At 47.4% G+C, this 22,138-nt stretch overlaps 1 protein-coding gene across 1 annotated transcript; it reads left to right on the plus strand.

Moving 5' to 3' along the window:
- The first annotated feature begins 171 nt into the window (after positions 1–171).
- Positions 172–20,001, plus strand: PSMD11 (proteasome 26S subunit, non-ATPase 11). The gene is made up of 14 exons (XM_055697533.1): positions 172–317; positions 2,386–2,487; positions 7,609–7,733; positions 10,617–10,688; positions 11,043–11,100; positions 12,978–13,172; positions 13,689–13,833; positions 14,086–14,146; positions 15,794–15,856; positions 16,470–16,595; positions 17,154–17,189; positions 18,331–18,382; positions 19,437–19,579; positions 19,712–20,001. The coding sequence occupies exons 1-13, from the start codon at positions 227–229 to the stop codon at positions 19,577–19,579; spliced, it is 1,269 nt and encodes a 422-aa protein (XP_055553508.1). The 5' UTR covers positions 172–226; the 3' UTR covers positions 19,712–20,001.
- The last annotated feature ends 2,137 nt before the right edge of the window (positions 20,002–22,138 follow it).

Below are 22,138 nucleotides of genomic sequence, written 5' to 3' on the forward strand. Positions count from 1 at the left end.
TTTGTATCCACGGGTGGGGGACACGCCACACGCCAGCCCCCGCCCGTCACCGCGGGGCGCCCCGGCCCCGCCCCCTTCTCCAGGCCCCGCCCCTTCCTCGACCCGCCCCTTCCCTCCCCGCCCCGCGCCGGGACTGCGGCTCCCGTCATGCCCCGGGCAGGAAGGGGCGGGGCCTCCGGCGGCCGCTTCCGGGCTGGCGGTGAGGAGGGACTGAGGGAGCGGTAAGATGGCGGCGGCGGCGGTGCTGGAGTTCCAGCGCGCACAGTCCCTGCTCTCCACCGACCGCGAGGCTTCCATCGGCATCCTCCACTCCATAGGTGAGGCGCCGCCGGCCGCTCCCGCCTCGCCGCCCGCCCCCGGCCGCCCACCGCCGCCTCCCGCCCGCCGCCGGCGCCGGCTGCTGACTCACCGTGCGAGCCGGACGGGAGCGAGGCCTGGGCCCGCCGCACCGGCCCCGGCCTGGCCCGCCCCACCGACGCGTGCCCCCCAGCCGCCCCGCGGGCCGTGGTCGGGCCGCTGCCCTCCGCCGGGGAGGGCCCCGCGGGCGCGGAGCCGGCGGGGCCAGGCGGGCGGCTGCGGCGGGGAGCCGGGCGGTGGGGCCCGCGGCTCGGCCCGGCTTCTCCTCCCCGTTGGACGCGGTGTTGCCTCGGGTGCCGGCCGGCCGGCGGCGCGGGAACTCGGCCGCCTGGCAGCCGTGGAGCGGCGTGCGCGGGGGCTGTGGCGGGCAGCACCGCCTGCCCCGGCCCTTGGCTTCTCGGTTTTCCCGTTTTTCGGTGGCGATGTTACCGCCTTCGGGCGCTGCGCGGGTAGCGGCGGCCTGCAGCGGGTGCTCGGTGTGCTGAAGGGGGACAGAGCTCTGCTGGCGGGGGTATTCCCTCCTACAACGCTCAAATAGAGCCGCGGTTTAAATTCCTTTCTCAGCGCCACACGGAAAGTTTTGAGGAGTTTTTGTGGGCGCTGTGCCTGGTTTAACTTCGTGTCTCAAGGCTGTGCACAGCAGTTTCCCTGTTGGGCTGTCACAGACGTTCAGCAGCGCCCGGGAGGGCTTGGTGCTACGAAGTGGTTTGTAGACTTAACGTGGGCATCCCTCTTTATGTGGGTGTGGGGGTGTACAGCATCGATGCCTTCGAAATTGGTGTATAAAAGAGTAATTCTGGATTCTCGTAACGCGTGTGGTGATTTCTAAAACGATGCTGTGACCTGCTGTCACCCCCCCGTGTCGGGCAGTTGTTTCCTAGTGTCTGCGTTAGACCTTGAAATTGGTAATTGCTCTATGGTCTTTAAAACCTGCTCGCCCTTCTCAGTGTTTCACTGGTTAATTAGTAGTTGGTGTTCTCAAGCCTGTCAACACACCTACAGCTTTCCATCTGGTCAGGCTCAGTCAGGAGTAACAACTTGTGGTGCTGGTTGGTGCGAGCTGGAGCAGTCCAGAGTGTTGTTGTGACACTTTGCTTTCTGAAAGCAAAGTTACTTTGGTTTTGACACCAGATGTGTTAAATTACGGGCACTGAAAGCCGCAGCCTGTGCTCAGGGGCAGCGTGGAGGATTTCTGTTCCCTCTGGGGGGGCTGGGCAGTGGGTTTTGGCTTTGTTTGTGTAGAAGCTGGACATCAGCACAGGGGATGGCAGAGCTGAATATTTCCACCGTAGGAAGTGGCAGGGAAGAAAGTGTGTTGTTTTGTGGATAACTTACGTGAAACTGATGTTGTGTAAACACAAGTCTGGTGCTGCTGTGTGTCATTTGGCCCTTCTGTGTACTTCAGAGCCAGAGTTCCTCACGCTGCTGCACAGAGCGATGATTAGGTTGTCAGAGTTCGGTGCGGGAAGGTGCACTGACTCCTGCAGCAGTTGTAACGCCTGATCCGCTCCTGAGCGAAGAGGACAGGCGTACCCAGCTCGCGGAGCCGGTGTTGCTCTTGTGCTACGTTTTGACCAGGGGATTGCAACTTAATACACAAAGTGGCGACATCAGAAATCCTCATACCAGAATACCCAACCCTGGAAATCCCATTAAACTTATTTTATTTGGTTTTGCGGTTTCAGCGGGAGAGGATCTGTTGTATGGTGGTGTTTTTAAAGTGAAACTTGAACAGCTGGACAAGTTTAATGAGACTACTTCAAAACTTGAATATAATTTAAGTTGCAGCATGCAGCTGTATCTAGCAGCTGGATTAAAGCCTTCGTGAATTCTAGATGAAACACTCTCTGTAAGCTCTGCATTTAAACTTTCCACATAGTCTGCTTTCCAGATCTAGCAGGCCAGCCTGAACTCACTATTGCCTGTTAGAACAGTTACTTTTTTTGTTGCTTTTCCAGGAGCTGACTAGTAATGATTATCTTCTAACTGAAATAGCATTAAAGGTAACTTTTCGACTCTTTTTTCCAGTGAAACGCGATGTCCAGGAAAATGATGAAGAAGCGGTGCAAGTCAAAGAGCAGAGCATCCTGGAACTGGGGTCGCTTTTGGCCAAGACTGGGCAGGCAGAAGGTGAGCCTGAAACAAGTAACCGAGGTAATGGGTAAAAGATACATGTGTTCAGATGAATTTAGGCTCCTTATTGAATGAGATAGAAGTAAAAGCATGTTTTGGCAGGAAACGCCCTCTCATAGAAAACTAAATTAAAGTAGAAACTAAAAACGTAGGTAAACAACATGAAATATTGATCTCTTATTACTTGGCCCAGTATTCCAAAAGATTGCTCATGCGCTGGGACCATTTAGTTTACAACCCTTTGACATGTGGCTGTTTTAGTACAAGTGACTAAAGTTTTGTTAAGTGTTATGTTTGAGACAAGAAGTTTCTTTTGATTTGCTTTTAACAATCTCAGAGCCTTGTTTCAAATTGGAAGGTTTGTCCCAAAAAGTCCTTTCTCACCAGCAGCTTCTTTCTCAATTGATCTATCTGCTGGAACATTACATCAGGAAATCCTTGCCCAGCTCCATGCAGGAGCAAGACTTGACAGTCCTCCTATTCTGAACGTGTGAAAGGACAGAAATGGAGTAAAGTTCTCTGTTCAACTTTTTTTGATTTTATTTGAATCTGTTCATGTCTTCTGTTTCCTGGAAAGCTCAAGGCTTGTACTCAGCAGTTTAGTTTTGTTTCTTTTGCGAAAGAATGCTCTTGCTTTTTCTGGAGTACCTTTCACCTCAAGCCTTTTAGGAGCTGGTAACGCCACATCCATACAAAGAGCTTTCTGTCCCTTCCAGCCAGTTGGCCATGCTAGAGCCCTGATGTTTTCTAACTCTGCAAAAGAATAATTCAGAATGTGAAGTGTGTGTGCTTTTAACAGTCTTGAAACTGGCTTGGGAAAACAGACCAGCAGAAGGTTTAATCTAACTGGAATTCAACTGGGGCACCAGACCTAACAGAGTAGCTCATGGAAAGTGGTATGAGGTCTCAGATAGCAGCTGGTCAAGATCAGAGTTTTATACTTGTTCTGAAATATCCTACCAGCCGGTCTTTGTAAACATCTGTTTTGACTTGGCCATTTAACTGCTCTGCCCACGTCTACATGTGTTTGAGCATTCTGGACACTGATCCCACTGTGATTTGCCGTTGAACAGAGCTTGTGACACAGTAGATTACTTGCACTGAGAGCGGTGCTGGAAACAAAGGTGCTATTCATCTCACCTGACTGTAGATGTCCACGTCTGATCTCCTAGTGTGGGCTGCTTTTATGGTTGGTGGAGAAAAATAAGCACTTCCAGCACATGATTCGACTCTTCCTACACTAAAAATTTGGAGCAGGATTAATGAAGCCTGCTGCAGGAGTGCCCTTTTCTCTAATGGAATACAAAAGGACCTCAAGTCAATTAACTCAGGTAGAGGTGTCTGAGCTGTACAGGTGCCCTCTGCACTTCGATGTTTGCTTCTGTAACGGTAACAAAACATGGGTTTGCTCCTGCATCAAGGAAGATGCGTGTGTTTGGGCTAAAAAGGGGGAAATCATCAGAAGAGTCTCTTTGAGTAAATGTGTGGATGTGCTGCTGGTGTGCAGTAGCCTGACAGAAGAGTTGTTAGGTGCGTGGTGGCCTCCTTACCGCTGCAGAACTTGGAGCAGTTTTGAGTTTAAACTTAAGTCTTAACATGAGTATAAAGAACGGCATTGTGTTGTCAGGGGGTGGCTGGCTAATAGTTTGGGTTTTTAAGGGGAAGGCCAAGTAACTGAAAACGACAATGTTAACTCATCAGAACCGGGTTTATGAAGAGGCAAGTGTGAAATGTATTTGAAACGTAGTAAAGGGATCACTGAAATGCAGAGTGAGTATATTCTGAACAGAAAAAAAATTTAATTTGGCAGTGTTGAGAAGCCAGTTGTGTGTGTAGACTTGGAGTGCAATCACCAGGTGGTTCTTTCTGGAGACATCGTGAAGCGGGGGGATGGAAAAAGGGGATACCGCCGCTTGGAGATGCATTCGTCCTGTGGGAAAGACACTTGTCACCGTCCCATTCTGTCTGCTTTCCGGGGTGAAGTAGGCCATTCAGAGTGACAAGCAGGGCCAGCAGCATCTTCACCAGGTACAACCGTTTGCAATGGTGCTAGCACCAGGCGGACACAGTTGTCATATTCAAGGGAAGTGAATCTGGTGCTGCTTGACCTCACAAGGAAATTACTAGGCCTGAATGAAGTAGATCTCATCGTTGTAGCTTTTATTGCACACAGTTGTAGTGAGTGGGATTTCTTTGACAGATTTGAAGTGTCGTGGTGGCTTGTTGGCTACTTTTAAGCAGTAGCTTCCCCAGAGATGTAAGGGTCTGTGAGCCGCAGCCTAGGGAAAAAATCAGCTGCAGTTTGGTGGGGTCTGAAAATCACAACTGCTGTGCTGCTGACTGGCCGAGAGTGTGAAATGAACCTGTGGTTTTTAGAGGACCAAGCAGCCTTTGTTTAAAAGAATAACAATAATACAAATGACCCTCTTTATCTGCTTGATAGGGATTAAGGATAATGGTAGATTAATTACAGGTTTTTTGTAGGACAGTTCTAGATCTTTATAGCATTGCTTAAAACTATAGGATTGGAATAACTCGGATCAGGAATTCAGGTACATGGCATGTTAGGTTGTGGAAGCACTTTCTTTCAGGATGAGCAGCAGACTTCATTTTCCAGAGCTGCTGCTTGTCACTTCTCCAGAGCTGTCAATCACACCCCTTCACCAAGCATTTACTTTAAAAAAAAAAAAAAAAAATCCTAAAAATAGTTGACAGTTACATTGGTAGGAAAGAGAAATTTCTATGGGAACTTTGAGCATCCATGTCTAAATGTGTAGTTTGCAAAACGCACAGATATATGCTAGCTGTTGACTTCAGATCTGCTTTCTAGTGAATTCTCTGGCAGCTGTTGAGCAAGTCAATGGAAAGCTAAGTACTGCAGCATGTTTCACGTGAGTTTTCCTTGTTTCTTCTGAAATTCCTGTGTGGAAGAGTATGATGTGCACTAAATATGTGATTCAGTTGGTCCTGAGAAGCTGGTGTAATGCAGTGATGTGCAGGAGGAAGAGCGGTACCTTGTAGTAGTTGAGAGTTGACGGGTCTCGGAGACAGTCTCATTGCCTTGGTAAGACTGAAAAACTGGCAAGTTCTTAGTTACAGAGCTCAAAGCTAAGGATACAGTGCCATGAGCTGAGAAGCAGGCTTGTTCCCTGTGTTAAATGTCAAGTTTTCAAGTGTTTTGCGTTAGTTGCATCAGAGAAGAGCACAAGAGCTTCTGGGCAGCTCCAGCTTTTGTGCTGCTTCTCTTCCCAGCCCCACAAGGTAATCTGGAGCCCACCTTTCTCAGCTCACACCGAGAGGAGGGATGCAAAAAACTGATGTGCTGGAAGTAGCTGTCCGCTGCTCTAGCAGTGGTTTGTTTATACTGTATGTGAAACCAAAGTGTTTGATTAAAATGATTGGGATTTGCATCCGTGAGTGGTACCGCAGATTGAACGGTCCTCGGAGTGAAGGTGAAGTCGTCGTCTGCCACGGGGCGGTGGGTGGCAGTTCCTTGTTGAGTGAAAGCTGATTGAAGCTGTCAGTCAGCGGGGCTCAATCTTAGATACGAAAGTGGCTGTACCTCAGTTCCAGAAAAACCTGCCCATGTGTTCTCAGGCAGAGAGAAACTTTTTTGAAATTTTAGGCACGGCGTTTTGTTTTGTTCCCTGTGCAAAGTCCAAGGGGTTCATTGTGGAAAGAGTCAGATTTGTTGCGCTGCTGTTTGGAAAATAAGGCTCCCCTAAGGGTTCAGGGCACACTCAAGGTGAGTTCCACTTGTTCTAAACCTGCACTTTCAGATGTGTAAAAGTGTCAGTACGTCACTGTGAGCAATTGGATTGGAACACACTGTGAGTTCCACTTAACAGTGTGAGAAATGAGTTGTATGAGGCTTGATTAAACTTCTAAAATAAATACAAGGAGTAATTTTTAGATATGATTAAGATGTTCTTATAGCAGTTCTTTTGCATTACTGCTAAATGAAATATGAGGGAAGGCTTGTTTTCAGCTGTTTTTATTGGAATCCTCCCAAACTGAAGTTCTGCTGATGCTCCTCCTTACACTAATTGAAATAAAATTAGATTAGTCTCTTATTTTAGTTTTGATTGCAACACCAGTTTGGTATAGAGCATATCGAGGATTTCTGAAATACTCATTTGATGGGTTTCTTTACTCTCTAATCTCATAAATATGGTAGTGCAAGATGCAGCTGATGTTTGGGTGAGGCTTCCAGTTCTGGGGCAGATAAGCTGTGATTTCAGGGTACGACCCCACTATTTTATGAGTCAGCATTGAACCCCGCACTGGCGCGGTGCTTGGCTGCTGGAAGGATCATCTTCCCCCAACTGTAAACAGACGTGGCTGCAACCTGGCGCGGTGGCCACGTGCTGTTTATCGCAGGAGAGGACAAAACTTGTGTGCCTGGCTCCCTTCTGCTTACGTGAACACCAAGTGCTGGAACTGCTGACGTTGACCACTGCGCCCTTCTGCTCCGGGGGAATGATGTTTTTAGCGCATCTCTTCATAAAGAAAGACTTTTCCTTTGTGAGCTTGAGACTAGCTTTATAACTGTAAAGTAGTAAGGAGAGCAGTAGAAACAGAAACAGTGAAAGTAAGATCTAATTTTGGGTAATGTGGGTAGCTGAAGTGTTAAGAAATGTCATTTTTTCAGCAGTGGAGCACAGGGTGTATCTGACTCCAGGGTTGGCTAGGTATGGCAGATTAAAATGTCAAACTGAGTTAATAAAAACATACTTAAACTATAAACTCCATTGCCCATTTTATAGAAAAATCTCAAAGCATGTAGCAGATTTTTACGCTTTTAAAACATGCCTGGGGCCAGCGTAGCTACAAATGGTGTTGTAATTGGGCCAGCTGAAGTAACGGGAAACGTAAGCTGTGTGGGCAAGGCTGGAGCCCGACAGGCACCTTTGCCAGTCCCTGTGTTTACTGCGAGGCATTCCTTCAGGTGACGTTTATCGCTCTTTTCCTGTAAATGATAAAATAAAAAGAGAGAATGCTAATAAAATGTTTGGTGTAATAAATACTGCTGTGCGTAGATGCGTCAGGTACTCCAAGTGCGTTGTAAATTTCAGCTGTGCGGTTGTATTTCATGACTTGGTTTTTTTCTGTGTACAGAGCTGGGAGGACTTCTGAAGTATGTTCGACCCTTCTTGAATTCTATCAGCAAAGCAAAGGCAGCCCGCTTAGTCCGATCTCTGCTCGATCTCTTCCTTGATATGGAGGCAGCAACGGGACAGGAGGTGAGACTTGCATTTCAGCAGCAGTCTGTTCCTCAAAAGCTTGTCACACCATTGTCTTAGTCGGCTTCATGCTGAAGACACATACATTTGGATTTATTCTATTAATAAAATGTTAGATAATTTAATTCCCTCGTAACCGTGTTTTTCTGCAAGCCTTGTCCTGCTGCAGGGTTGGAAAAACACTCGCCCTGGGCATTTTTCTTAGATCTGTGTTACTTGCTGTTAGATGTATGGCATTAGGAGTGTTTTGTAGTGGGAGAAGGGTTTGGGAGGGGAGAGGTGCGGACCTGTTCCGGGGAGCTCGGGCTTGTCGAACGGTGAGGCCGTGTGTGATGGGCAGAGCCAGAGGAGTGAGTGTTTGAGGGATGTTCAGGAGGTGGTGGGATCAGATGGTGAGTATTACTTAGCATCTTTCACCTGGAGACACAGTGTGGTGCCTGTCTTACTCTGCAGAGGCACAAAAGTTGTTCCTGAAGTGGAAAAAAGTTTGCAGCTACCAAGTGTAAACTACTTTCAGGGGATGAACTTCTCCACTAGAAAGCCCGTTCGGTGTAGGATAGCCCCCAGTTAGGATTTACTCTGTTCTTATTAGCTTCCTAGAATCCAGTGGTTGGTTGCTTGGGGTTTTTTTTGGTGTCTGTGTGACTTGTTGGTTATTTGGGAACGGGAGAAGGACAGAAGCAACTTGTAAATGATGAGGAGCCACTTATGAGCGGCGCTGACCTGCAGCAGCGTGGGTTGTACTGGCACACCACAGCAGTCAGATGGAAAGGGGCAGCAGGGAGGGTCTGAGCAACAGGTTAAGGGCAAACCTGCGTAACGCTGTACTCACAGTGCCTGACAGATTAGTCTAGAAGAAGTTCTGACATGTTGTGAGGCAGCTGGCATTCTCATTAGGCAAATTAGCACAGAAATATCATCCTTTAGTTCAGGTAACCTAGCAAGTGCTCGTTCGCTGTTCGGTTCTTGTGGCTTGTACGTTACGTTACAGTAAGTGGCGACGGAATCTTTTGCCCTCTTCTTTAACGGAAGGTATTAAGGGAAGAGGGGTGGGTTGTGCACGTGAGAAGGAAGCTCGTAAAGGCATCGGGAGAAGATGAGTGCCTTCAGACTTTTACTAAAGGTAACCTGACATAAAGGATGATACTTGGATGCAGTCCCAAAAGGCGGTGTTTTATGACAGGGGAAAAACATGGAGTAACAGCGATGGAAATATGGCCCAGTTAGTCAAAATACACTCTTTCAAGCGTACTCAGAAGCCAAACCAAAATCTTAAGGAATTATGACACCTAACCTGTGAGGTTCCTGATGCTAATCCTGGATGCTTTCAGCGCCTCAGAAGTGTTCAGAGGCACATTTACTTTCTCGGTGTAACATATATTAAGAAGACTCCCAGGAGTCCAGTAAAGCAATGAAATTAGAGATTTCTCCAGCTCCTAATGCTCCAGCTATCGCTGTGCAATAAATTGAAACTTCATAATGGCTTTTCATAAAATGTCCTCATTTAATAAGCAGTGATGAGGAGCTGACAAGTCCTGCAGTGTAGTACAGCTACTAAGCTGCTCCAGAAAGAGCTGTGATTCAGAGATTTTGGAAAAAAAGACATTCCTGAGCCTTGCACCTCAGGATGACTGGCTGTATGTTATTGGCCAGTGCTAAATCAACACCCTCTTTAATTGAGGTGGAACGTGACTGCTTTATTCATCAAGGGAATCTCAGCAGTCTTAAAAATATGAGAAGTTCTGCGTCCTTTGGTCTGTTTTGAAGCAATAGATGAAACATCCAGTGTCACTGACTGGCTCCTGGCACCTGACTGGGCTGTAAGCAGTGGAGTCCAGCACCTCTGTTGCTTTATACTGCTAAAGGACACGTGTGGCCTGACATATTTAGGCCCTGAAACATGTGTGCTTTATTTTCCTTTCTTTTTAGAGCAATTGAAAATACAATTCGCTCTGTGGCTAAATGAAATGGCGCAAAACACGCTGGAAAGGACCTCGAAGTCTTGTAGTCTATTCCTTGCCCTGAGACAGAATCAGCTCACATGTACCCAGATGTTTTTATTTCAAACAAAAACACAGCTCTTTAAGAAATGCTATTAGAATTTCAGCAGTAATTTTTACTGGTGAAACTTTGGGAGCCAAATACTTATTTTCATATTCCAGCGTGGGAGGATTGTCCCTGGTGGTCAGAAGAAGTTATTGGAAGTGAAATGCATTTAAAGAAGGAATTGAAGAAGGTGGTCTGTTGGGTTTTTGATTGTTTGTTTGTTTTGGGGTTTTTTTGCAACGCTAAAGCTTAAACTAAACCTTAGTTTGCCTTCTGAACTTGACTTTCTCTTGCAGTATGTATTTTAAGTAGTCTAATACTGTGAATAGTGTTACAAAGTGCAGGAAGTTAATCAGCAAATAGGATATGAAAACATGTAGCACAGTTTAGCTCTTCTGTATCATTTTGTGCAACATTTCTGGGAGTTTAGACTCTGGTGTCAACTTGCTGCAGCCCGAGGCTGAAGTGTGTATCCTGTGTGGTCACCAGTGAGTCCTTGTTGAAGAGAAGTCTTGTAATCTTGCACGGTGGAGCTGCAGTTCTCATCGGTGATGAACTACGCTTTACCCTGGTGGTATTCGAGGTGTTGTTGAGGAGTTTGGGTTAGGCGCTAATGATGAAGGCTGCTGGCTGATCTCCGGGCTCGTTTAAAGTAAAGCAAATGCGATGTTTAGCGATGCTGCTGTTGAGACAGGAGCGACTTATTTTCTTAAATGATGTTGTGGAGATTCAGGCTTTGTTGTATTTTTGTTGCTTTGTAGGAAATGATTGAACCATACTGCTGTTTTAAAGAGGGGCAGCAGAAGGCTTTACAAATTTCTTTCTGCTCCCTTTAAGGTTGACCTCTGTTTAGAGTGTATTGAATGGGCCAAATCAGAGAAGAGGACTTTCCTACGCCAGGCTCTGGAGGTATGTTACATCGCTGATCCCAAACTGTACTAGCATCTTTGCTTTATCAGATTTAATACCTATAAAAGCAGCGAACTTGTGTGTTGTCCAGACCTTTGTACCTTTAATGGATGGGTGATAACGGTTACACTAAAGTGAGTGACTCGTCTTGAACAGGCAGGATTTTACCCGTTGTGTTTAGAGTAGCCAACCTTCCAACCGGTAGACCTTGCAGCGCTGGATCATATAATGTAATGAACACAAATTCATGTAGTGAAACCTGTGCAGAGAAGAATATAAAATTTCATTTTACAAAATAAATCTGTACCACCTTACTCTGACTCTCCTCACAGCAGTTCCTTTTCTGTTCTCCAGGCAAGGCTCGTCTCTTTGTACTTCGATACCAAGAGGTACCAAGAAGCGCTGCAACTAGGTGAGTGTCCCGCTAGGTGGTGGTAATTTGTTTTGAAATCAAGTCAGGAGGCTGACGAGGGAAATGATCAGCTATGTCATAAGTTTTGTAGGACTTGGGCATTCATTTCTCGGTACTGTACCAGTTCTTCCAACTTTTGCTGTAGCTTGGTGAGAAAAGCTTTTAGTGTCTCTTCCCACTGTTTGTTCATTTTGAAAAATTCCTGAAGCGAAGAGGAACTGCATCCAGTTGAAGGCCAGTAGGTTTGGCTCCTGCTGGAACGTACAGCGTGTACTGCTGTGGTCAGAGAGGTTGGAGGGAAAAACCAGCTTTTTTCAGTTTGCTCAAACATGGCTTCAGTATAAGCAGTAGTAACGCCAGGAAACGACAAGCCTCCAAGGGTGTAATTCGACAAGCTCTTGTGCAGTAGTGCAGAGGCTTTAAGAATCTGCTTCTGCACCACCTGAGATATGGTAATTAACCATGTGTACTCTCCTGCTCCGCTACAAAGCGGAGTAAAACAGGTCACCTTACACGGCCCAACTCCCCTTGGTGCTTTTCAAATGCTCGTTTTGCAAATGACTGCAGTAACGTGGGATGAAGTTTAAGCTGGCGAAAGGGGAATTGTACAGCCTGCCAGCTCAGCGCGTGGGTGTGAGCAGGGCTGAGGGATGACTGCACTGGCACGGACAGAAGTGCTTACCTGGGCAGTGGTGGTACCTCACCAGGGACACGTAACTTTTTTAAACGGTGTGGTGACAGGAGCATAAGTCATGTCCAGAGTCACCTGGGCGATTTGTGTCTGATCAGAATATCAAGTTAAGTGCTCTGACACATGCCAGTCACTGTCAAGTTAGAATTAGTTTGCATACGGGTGTGTAGTGAACTCAGGTTTAAACTGATCAGACTCCACACTCCAAAGCTATGCTTAATTAACTTCTTCCCTTGGGTGATGGTGGTGCAGCTGAGGGAGTTGTGAAGGCCTGTACCTAGAGGACAGCCTCTCTGAAAGCTCTCGAGATGCCAGCATCGTGTTGCTAGCATGTCTGTGTGGCTGGCCAAGACACGGTTATGTCTGTGGCCTTGGGGAGCAGGGGCAAGCAGAGTGTCTCTGCGGGATGTTTCTAGGGACAGTCCATTCTCTTCCACCTAGTTACACGGTTTTAACTGTGGTTTTCAGCTTCTGAGCACAGCAGGTGAGGTTGTGGTTCTCATCTCTGCTTGCCCTGAGTTAGCTCTTCAGTTCACAGAGCTGGGGAAAGAAGGGGAAGAGTTTCCTCTGAGGCTGGCTCTGTCCTCACAAGGCTTTAACGTGACGGTTTATTGAGCGGTTTCTTAGGCCGTCCATTCCTACCTCCTAAATTTGATCTGTAGATGTTTTGTGCTTAAAAAATTCCTTCCTCATCCGCTATTCTTAGGAGTTGCTTGCAAATCCTCAGGTCTCACCCTAGGGGAATGATGCAGGAACGGGCAGTACTTCAGGTTTGCTTGGAGCTCTGAATGTGAGAGGTAAATCATGCTGTCATCTGGGGGAGGGGTACCAGAGCGGCAATCTGAACTGCACGACCCATCCTTGACTTTCTGCTGAGTGTCTCCTGCCCCCAGTGAGGTGGCAGAGACGTGCTGTCCCCACACCCAAGTATTCTCACTACCCTCTCCCACCTCTAAAGCAAAACTGGTTCGTTCTTCTCCAACTTGTGGACTGACACTGACCCGCTATTATTTCCTCTCCTTTGTTTCTTCTCGGAAGAGCAGGTTGTGTAAGCCTAGCCTCCCTTCCTGAAAGCTCATAGTGCTGTGGGGGAAGAAGGGTGTCACCTGGAAAGACTAGGTTTGTGTAGCTGTTGATAGCAGATGCAGAGTAGGTGACAAAGGTTCTTGTTCTTCCCTGCTGCTAGGCTCCCAGCTTCTTCGGGAATTGAAAAAGATGGACGACAAGGCATTGCTGGTGGAGGTGCAGCTGTTAGAAAGTAAGACTTACCATGCCCTGAGCAACCTGCCAAAAGCAAGAGCAGCCTTAACCTCTGCACGGACTACAGCCAACGCAATCTACTGTCCGCCGAAGCTGCAAGCAGCGTTAGACATGCAGTCAGGTAAAGCCCTTCGGGAGAAAGGGAAAAGTCTAGGACTCGTCCTGGTGTGTCGGTTGACTGATATTTGTTCTTTCCTGAGTGAATCATAGAAAATGGTGCTAGGTGGGACCTCGAGATAGCCACAAGTCTGCCCAGCTGCCTCAAGGCAGGATCAGCTATAATCATGTTGTTCCTGACACTTTTTCAGCCTGTTTTTGAAAACCTGCAGTGGTGGAGGGTCCGTAACCCCCCGGGGCACTAGAGCATTGTACCATGTTGGTATAACTGTAACATTGTTTCTGATCTAATTGGCAGGCACTTACCTGAAGTGCCAAGAACTTGTCTGTCTTAACACGTCCTCTTAAGAGAGGGCACGGATGCTCTTCTGACAGAGAGATAAGACAAAAGGAAGCACAGAAGGAAAGGATTCCCTTTACTGAAGTACCAGATAAAGCACTGGGCAACCAAATTGTTCTGTCCTCTTCCAGTTACATGAAGAATTAACTCTGCTGCCTGTCTGCTTGTTCCTCCCAACAGGTATTATCCATGCAGCGGAAGAGAAGGACTGGAAAACAGCCTATTCATATTTTTACGAGGCGTTTGAGGGATATGATTCAATTGACAACCCAAAAGCCATCACTGCGCTGAAATACATGTTGCTGTGTAAAATCATGCTGAACATGTACGTGGCACATGGTTCTGCGAAGAACGCTTCCTACATTTAAACGGGAAAGGCTTTCCATTTATAAGACTCTAAGCTAATGAAAGTATTCAAGCAGACAAGCCTACTGTTTGTCTTTATGACCTAATCAATGCTTCTGATACAGCGTTACTTGAATTGTAGTAATTTGCCATTAAGTGGGAATTTTTGAGACACGCTTAAATCGACCGTGTTGTTGAATAAATGCTCTCTTCCCTTCCCTCCCCTTTCTAGCCCAGAAGATGTGCAAGCATTAGTGAGTGGAAAGCTTGCTCTGCGGTATGCGGGAAGACAGGTATAGAAATTTAATCCTTTTGATCTTCCCATTATGTCTGAGAATATTGTGTTATTCTTTTTGTCAAATACTTCGGTCTTTTCATACCAAAATAACCCTTCGCTTCTGAATGTCCTGAATAAGATCCAGAACTGATTAAATTACCATAGGTAATTACCGTAAGTCAATTGCCTTCAAAGGGAATACAGTGATTTTTCACAAGCTGAGAATCTGGCCCTCTCGCTTCATTTTCCCTGTATTTCTCCTCCCTGCTTTCTTCACCAACTGCTGGGCGCCTGATGCCGTAAGGGTCTCGTGGCTCAGCCCTCGCCAGCTGCTCTGCAGCCGTGGAGCTGATGTATTTAAGTCGGTTATTTGTTGTTTTCACTTGTGCTGTAGCAAGTCCTGAAAATCTGTTCGCAGCAGCGTAGCTGAGCAGCTTGAGACCTGGATGACTGTAAGGTGGAAGCCCAGCAGCTGGGGAGTTGTTAAATCCACCGTTTATTCTAACGTGTTAATGTGAATGCCACCCCCGTTTTAAATCCAGGGATGCTTATGTGAAGTACGAAGCCAAAAGTCAAGCGTGCCAGGGTGTGAGCCAGGCTTAAACACCGATGCCCTCCATCGCTTTGGTCAGCCAGCTGTTTACTTTGGTGCAGGAACTAATGCTCACCTCCCTCGCGGGGGACTGGGGAAGCTGTTTAGCAGAGGAGATCAGCAAGCACGTGTGCACAGAGAAGAGTCTGAAGTGGGGACATGTCTGTGTTACCCCTGGTTGATCACGAAGGGCAGCCCTGGTCCTGCTTCATCCCCTTCCCCCGAGCGGCAGCTGGGTCGGAGGCTCTTTTTCAGACTGCGAGGGCTGTGTCCCGTGGAGGAGAGCCCCGCTGTTGTCTGCGCTGTCCTCCTGAGACAGCAGAGATCACAAATTCCTGCAGCAGCTGGGGAAACTGAGCTTCAGGAGCGGAGAGTGGGCAGCCCTGGGGACAGCTCGGTGGGACAGGCGGTCGCAGAAGCCTGGACCTCGTGCACCGTAGCCACCAGGCTGTTCTGCTTGTCTCGTGCACTTGTGCCTCTCACCACTTGGAAACTCTTCTTCTAGTCGTGTTGCTCTTCTGTTTAGTGTATATATGGTAGTTCGGTCGTGGCCGAGTCTTTTGCTTTGTTGCAGCAGCTGTGGGGTGGACAAGAAACATTTGCTGATGCTCTCCGTGGTAGGGTGTCTGTAGGACTTCTGCCATGCTTCTCTTGGTCAGCAGAGGAAGTGCGGCATGCTGAGGGAGAGGAACACAGTGTAAGGGCTGAAAACAGCCACGTTCGTTCAGCAAGGGCTAAAACGCGCGCTTTCCTTAAAAATTCTGTCAAACTTGCTCCCAACCTGCAACCTGATAGGAACTGCAGCTGGTACTCTCAGACCTTGCAAAACTTGAGTTCTTTGTTTCTGTGAAGCTAATTTCATGCTGTGTCCTGCAGCTGTTCTGCATGTTCTCCTTATTAGCAGCTGTTCCCACTCTGCCTCCGTGGAAGTAACGCAGACGTGGCTTTGCAGCAAAAGGAACATTCCTGTTTTGCTGCTAAAGCATGTCTTCAGTATACTGCACGGTTGGCATGATAGCTCTGAGAGGAGAATCCAGGAAAATAACCTACTCTTATTTTCTTTCTCCGCAGACAGAAGCACTAAAATGTGTGGCACAGGCCAGTAAGAACCGATCGCTGGCGGATTTTGAAAAGGTGAGTCAGGAATTGGAAAACGGGGCCTGATGGCACAAAACGTTTGGAAAGTTGTAGGAGCTGTTACAGCCCACAGCAGGAAACCACAAAAACATTCATAAAAAGCAACAGTGCATCAAGCAAATACCCCACAGTGATCAATGAGTTCAGTTTTTTTCAGCATGGGGAGTAATAGCTTGCATGAAACTAGGTTTTTTCCTTTTTTTGGGGTGGGGTGGGGTGTATTTTCTTTTTCTGAGAGCCAACTCAGAAGCAGTTTGCTGTACCTTTGGTGCTGCTCACTGGGATGTATATCTTCCTGAAATTTTTCCTGGCTTCAGCAAGTATACCGCAGAGATAATGAGAGAATGGAGAGGGTTCCCATGTCAGGCAACAGTCCCGTCATGCTGTCTCCTGAGTGTAAACCAGAGATCCTGGCTTGCTAAGCCCCAGCGGTGTAAAGATGAAAGGTGCTTGCTGCACAGTGCTAGGCTGTCGTGACCTCCTGGCTTTTTAGCTAAGTTACGGGATTGGATTAACTACTGATACTTTGCTGGGCAGGGAGGGAAGGGGACCTTGAGGACAGGAGACTTGTTGCTACGTGAATTATTTGTTCCCACTGTGTCTTCCACAGGCTCTGACAGACTATAAGGTGGAGCTCAGGGACGACCCCATCATAAACACTCACTTGGCTAAGCTCTATGATAACTTATTGGAACAGAATCTGATCAGAGTCATCGAACCCTTCTCCAGAGTACAGGTAAATGTTTCCAGCAAGCACAGTGACATGCTGGTACCTTTGTCCCCTGTTGTTGGTGGGTGAGGGTCTTGTTCCCGTACAGAATACTTCTTAGAGCTGCTCAATGCTTCCAGAGCTCAGGGTTCATCATGTTCAGCTGGAAAACGATAAGGAGGGGGCTGAGGGGAGCTTTGGAAAACCACCTTCCAGAGTCACGGCCCTTTCCACCCGTTTCACTTAGCGCTGGAAGGGGGACGTGCTTTTAACACTGAAGGTAACAGCGCGTCTGGCTTCGAGGGGCTCTGACAGGGTGTGGGTAAAGCTGCAATACTCTTGGAGAAGAAATGTTATTTCGTGTTTCAGAATGAAATGGCTTTAGGTGTCTAGTCCATCTTCAGTTAAAATTGGATGTGAAATCTGAAGGATATGAAGCTGCAAAGTGGAGAAAAGCCACTGGAGATTTGTAGGCCAGAGTGTTTACAGGCCCTTGAGCTGTTCCGTGGAAGAGCCTCGTACCTCCGTGTTGTGTTTCCGAAGTGCAGCTAAAGATGTACTTAACTCTCTTGGTCTCTCTTGTAGATTGAACACATATCCAGCCTCATCAAGCTCTCAAAGGTAAGAATATCACTAGAAAGCAGTGGCACGTGTAAGAGGGCAAAGGAGTTGAGGTCAAATGGCATTTACCACTGGGAAATAAACGTAGGCTATTGAGTCTGACAGATCAGCTCCACAGCATTTACAGGCAAATACTGCTCCTGGGAATTTGACTTTAACACGGACAGTTCCCAGGAGGTGTCGGACTGGCTTCCTCTGCGCCAGACTTTGCTGTAACATCACCTTCCGTCACGTGGGTTTTACTCCCTGTATTAGCACTTGCTTTTTGTTGGAGACTGAGTTTCCTCTGCTGCAATAACACCTCGTGTCATGACCAGCTCAGTCTTCCCTGCTGACCTGCGTTTAATCCTTGTGAGCATGCCCAGAAGAATCTTAGACCTTTAAGATACAGGACCCAGCTAATGCGTATGCCACATTGCCTATTGCAATAACTGCTTTACAGATGATCCCAACCAGACTGTTTGAGGAAAATCCACTGTAGTCCCAGCCAGTTGCATCCCCAAGTGCTTTTGTCCTGTATTGGCATTAAGGCCAGAGGTTGGGAAGCGTACTGAGCTCGGCCTTTATGGTGATTACGTCATCTGTCCTCCTCTTCTGTCTGCGCAGTCTTTTCCTAGGCTTGCTGGTGGTGTTTTAAACTATTAGGTATGCGTTAAAGCTGGACTGCAGTGGTGTAACTGCATCTGTGTGTCCTCTGTCCAGAGAGCAGAGGAGGAGCTGACTCCTGTGGGGCTTTGCCTGGCACTGGGCAGGAGATCAGCTCGCTGCTGGGTGGCTTAAATGAAACTTGGCCAACACTTGACTAAATACTTGCTGAACCAAGCTAGAATGCTGCAGATCCCCTCATGGGTCATGCCTGTATGAAATGACAGCTGCATCGTCCTCTGTGGAACAAGAGGGCGAGACGTCCTGGTGCTCTCGTTATTAAAAGCTCCTGAATAATTTCTTAAATCATCTAAAGCATATGGTAGTATCAAAGCAGTGTGCAAGGAGAGATCTGTCCTGACTTCGTGTTCGGTGATAAAATAGCTGCTTTTAAGCAATGCTTATATCCTGCCAGGGCTGTTGAGTGTGCCGTAGTAAAATTTGTATTTCTTTACGTAGTTCTGGGAGACTTTTAATTTTTCTGCTTCAATTTCAGGCTGAGGTAGAAAGGAAACTGTCACAGATGATCTTGGACAAGAAATTTCATGGTGAGTCTCTGCATCCTTCTTGACTGCCTTGCTGCCCGAGGCCAGGTCGTGCGAAAGCAAGCTGTGGATAGATTCCTCTTCACTGCTGCACCTTCTGCGCCTTTGAACTCTCCTTAGACTGCTCTGCTCCACTTCAGGCAGCAGATGTGCAGGTTAACGAGCAGTAGACACGACAGAAGAGCAGTGAGCAGTGGCTTTGTTACCTCTCTGTTGTCGTGAAGGCTGTTCCTATTGCTTCATCTGCCTTCATTAAGCTTGAAGCTTAATTTCTCACAAATTGGAAACCGCTGTTAAGTCCTTACTTGCTGCGACCGCATCCGAGGACAGATGTGAGTCCCAGTGGTGGGCTGTCTAGCAAAAATGTGCTCTTCTGCTCTGGAGTATGCGGTCACCTTTCCCGGCTGATTTGTGTCAGGAGTTTTGTGTGTTGGTGGGGGGCACCCACACAGCGCAACCGAGTGGGTGGGTTTGTCTGGGACTGCGGGGGGCTGCTTCTCTAGTAAGCCCCCAAGGAAACAGCTCTGCTCTTTTATTACATTGTCCTCGGCATCAGTTTAGAAAGTCCTCTTGATCTCCCTGAGCAAGACAAATGGCTAAAAGAAGTGTGTTCGTTAGAGGATGGCTGAAAAATTACGGAACTCAGCTGCCGTGCCCGTCTGGCACCTGGAAGTAGTTTAATTATAAAATGGCTTTTTTTCTTGCCTTGCTCCAGTGTTGTGCTGAGCCATCCTGCTGGGCACAGGGGCCTTGAGGAGAAAAGTAGCTGTTAGGGAATGCACAGGCATAAGCATCTCCTGGATGTCTTCTCGGGCCCCTCTCCGGGACGATTTTTTTTTTTTAAATATTTTTTTTTTTTTTTTTTTTTTTTGTCCTAGGTAAGCTACTGCTAATGCAGTCCAGACAAAAGTCAGTTGGCCAGTCCAGTACAAGATACGAGCCCCTGCCCAACCCAACACAGCTGACGGGCCATTTTCTGGGTAGATCCCTAAAGTCCTGCTGGTTGGAAGAAGCGATCTGTCGAGCATTACTGGTAACCGCAGCTTTGTGTCCACAGGCATCCTTGACCAAGGCGAGGGAGTCCTGATCATCTTCGACGAACCCCCCGTAGACAAAACTTACGAAGCTGCCCTCGAGACTATTCAGAATATGAGCAAAGTAGTGGATTCGCTCTACAACAAAGCCAAGAAGCTAACATAGGTGAGTGGAGGCAGGAGCTGGAGGTCGCAGCTGCTCCGGACCTGTCACTTCTCCCAGGCCAAGGTGCTGTTTGTGTCCTTGAGGCTTGTTTTCTCTCCTCTCGATTGACGTGGCTCTGTTTTCTTTTTGCAGAGTTGAATTTGCTAGCTGTCATTTGGAGAGTGTGTGTGACAGGAGAGTGAAACCTTTGGGAAAATGTTAGGAGACTTTTTTTTTTTTTTTTTTTTCCTCTTTGTTCTACTTTTCGCTCGGAAAGTTTTTAAACTTCCTCATCCAGTGCATCTTGTATTCCATACGATGCGTGTTCCAGTTTCCATGTAATCTTTACTGGCCGAACTTTGTATCAGGGGTGGGGTGGGGGGAATATTGTTTAAACAAAGAGGGTATTCTAAATAAAAGGAAAAAGGCTTACACTACCTAAACATGTGCTTTCCACTTCCTGAGGGATGGCAGAGAGTTAAGCAGGGACAAAGTTTTGTTACTGGTAGGTGCCCGAAACGAGTTCGTTTCATCTCTCCCTCTGCTCTGAAATCTGAGACTTACTGACGGTGTATAAGCAGCCAAGTTTATTCCATTTGTACTGAAGCAAAAAAAAAACCCAAAATGTGCAGACTGCTGGTTTATTTTTAAATCTTAAAGGCCTCAGATCCCCTCGAAAGCAGCTCTACAATGATTTTCCTGAAGGCTTTCACACCTGAGGAACCTGTTTCGGAACGGTCATTGTGCTGCGCTAGCCCAGGCCCACCCTGCGCAGCCAAAAGCCTCGAGGTGGCTGCAGCCACTGTCTAGACCGTTAGGCCAGTTTCTAATAAAGGGAACAGCGCAGGTTTCCCCTGGAGGCCTGTATTGCATGCTATTGTTTTAAAATAGACTAGATTTTAAATGTTTTATCCCTCCCCCCCACCTGCATTGGTAGGAAGAACAGGTGAGCAGGCGTTCCCCGAGTCCTTGCCTCCCTGCAGGAGCCCAGCCTTGTCCGGCGGGGAGGCGAGCCGCTGCCCCGGGCGCTGGTCAGACTGTCGTTATTTACCTCTGCTGAGTTAGTGTTTCTGATTTTTTTTTTATTTTATTTTTCAATGTCTGATGTGAGACAGCTTGGCCCTTCTGGAATAACCTAGTGCAGCACTCGCTGGGGAGCTTCCTCGTTACTGTTCCAAAGTCATTTATGTGGGGGGTGGAGCACGGTGTATTCCAGCATGTTTCATTTTATGGTGAGGTTACTAGCTAGGTTTTAATGCCATTTGGGCAGTGTAAGCTTCTGCATCTCTGTCCTGCTAATCTTTTATTTTTCCTTTCCCCTCTGTCTCTCTCTCTCCCTCTCCACGTTTTTCTTACAAAATTTATATTTTGTAAAAGGATTCTGTTTTATCAGGAAATATTTTGCCTTCACACTGAATCTTAGACTGGCTGATTTTTTTCTGCTTTCCATTCACATTTTAACCTCTCCATTTTATTTTTATTTTAAATTTCCATCTCATCCAGTCAGTCACTGTTTGGGTTTTTGGCACCATCAATATCAAATGTACAAACGGTTCTTGCTAACCAACACCAGGTATATCTGATGTTCAGATGAGTTCCAATAAAAGAATTTTTTTTTTCAAAAATCTGTCTCCTGTCTTCAGCTGCCGAGGCAGGTAACGGCACGTTTGGTGCAGTTTCTCCCTCTGTTGCGGGAAAGGCGGCTCACGAAAGCGCCGTGCCGGGATTTCTGTGCCACGGAACGCGAGCGGCCGTGCTTTAGGCAGCATCACCGAAGAGCTAACGGCTCGTGACCTGTTTCTGGCACAGCAAGCTGGAGTTCTACCAAATGACATTATCTTATGATGATGATTACATGATTACTGTTATTAAGATGGTGAAAAATGAATCGCTTCCGACCTTTTGCACTGCCAGCCTTTCTTGAAAATACTGATTCAGTCTTATATCGCGTACGACACGCTGCGCAGATTCCTCCTCTTGGGGCTGGAGAGGGTTTTAAGTGTGTGATTGAACTGATTCAGCATCTTTTAATTTTCATGGAAACTGGGGTGTCTGGGACACAACCTGGTTGAGGAGGGTAGGGCTTCTGGAAAGAAACCTGGCCCCTCAGGCAGGAAAAACTCTGGGAAGGGTTTAACTCCTGCTCTTAATGGCTGGGGTTGCGGGAGAAGTGTCTTTCCAGATTTCTTAGTAGGGTTTTTTTGGACTATAAATAGCTCGGAAGATATTTCCCAAAAGCACCGTAGTGTCAGTGAAGTGGCACTTTCCCCTTGGCTCTGGACGCGATTTGCTGCTTTAGGTTGGCAATTGTAGTGAATGTGGGGAAATTCACTCACAGAAGCGGAGCTGACGGCCAGGTGCGCGGTGGTGACGGCCGCACACAAGGTCCCGAGGTGGAGAAAGGTGGAGACGGCCGCGAAGTCCTGCGTGTCCTCGCAGAGAACGGTGTCCAGCTCTGGCTGTCATCCCTCAGAGGGGACAGAATCGGTCCTGACCCAGGTGACGATGTGGGGAGCGGACAGACCCGGATGCTGGAGGCTGAGGAGACCTGCCCAGGAGCCAAGATGATGCCTTGCGTGA

Source organism: Falco cherrug, chromosome 20 (assembly GCF_023634085.1).
Source record: "Falco cherrug isolate bFalChe1 chromosome 20, bFalChe1.pri, whole genome shotgun sequence".
Taxonomy (NCBI): domain Eukaryota; kingdom Metazoa; phylum Chordata; class Aves; order Falconiformes; family Falconidae; genus Falco; species Falco cherrug.

Bases quoted from the DNA above. Each gene is read 5' to 3' on its own strand.
- PSMD11 (XM_055697533.1), top strand. From the start codon at position 227: ATGGCGGCGGCGGCGGTGCTGGAGTTCCAGCGCGCACAGTCCCTGCTC. The intron at 11,101-12,977 runs GTGAGTGTCCCG...CCCTGCTGCTAG, and splicing joins CCAAGAAGCGCTGCAACTAG to GCTCCCAGCTTCTTCGGGAA. The intron at 13,173-13,688 runs GTAAAGCCCTTC...TCCTCCCAACAG, and splicing joins AGCGTTAGACATGCAGTCAG to GTATTATCCATGCAGCGGAA.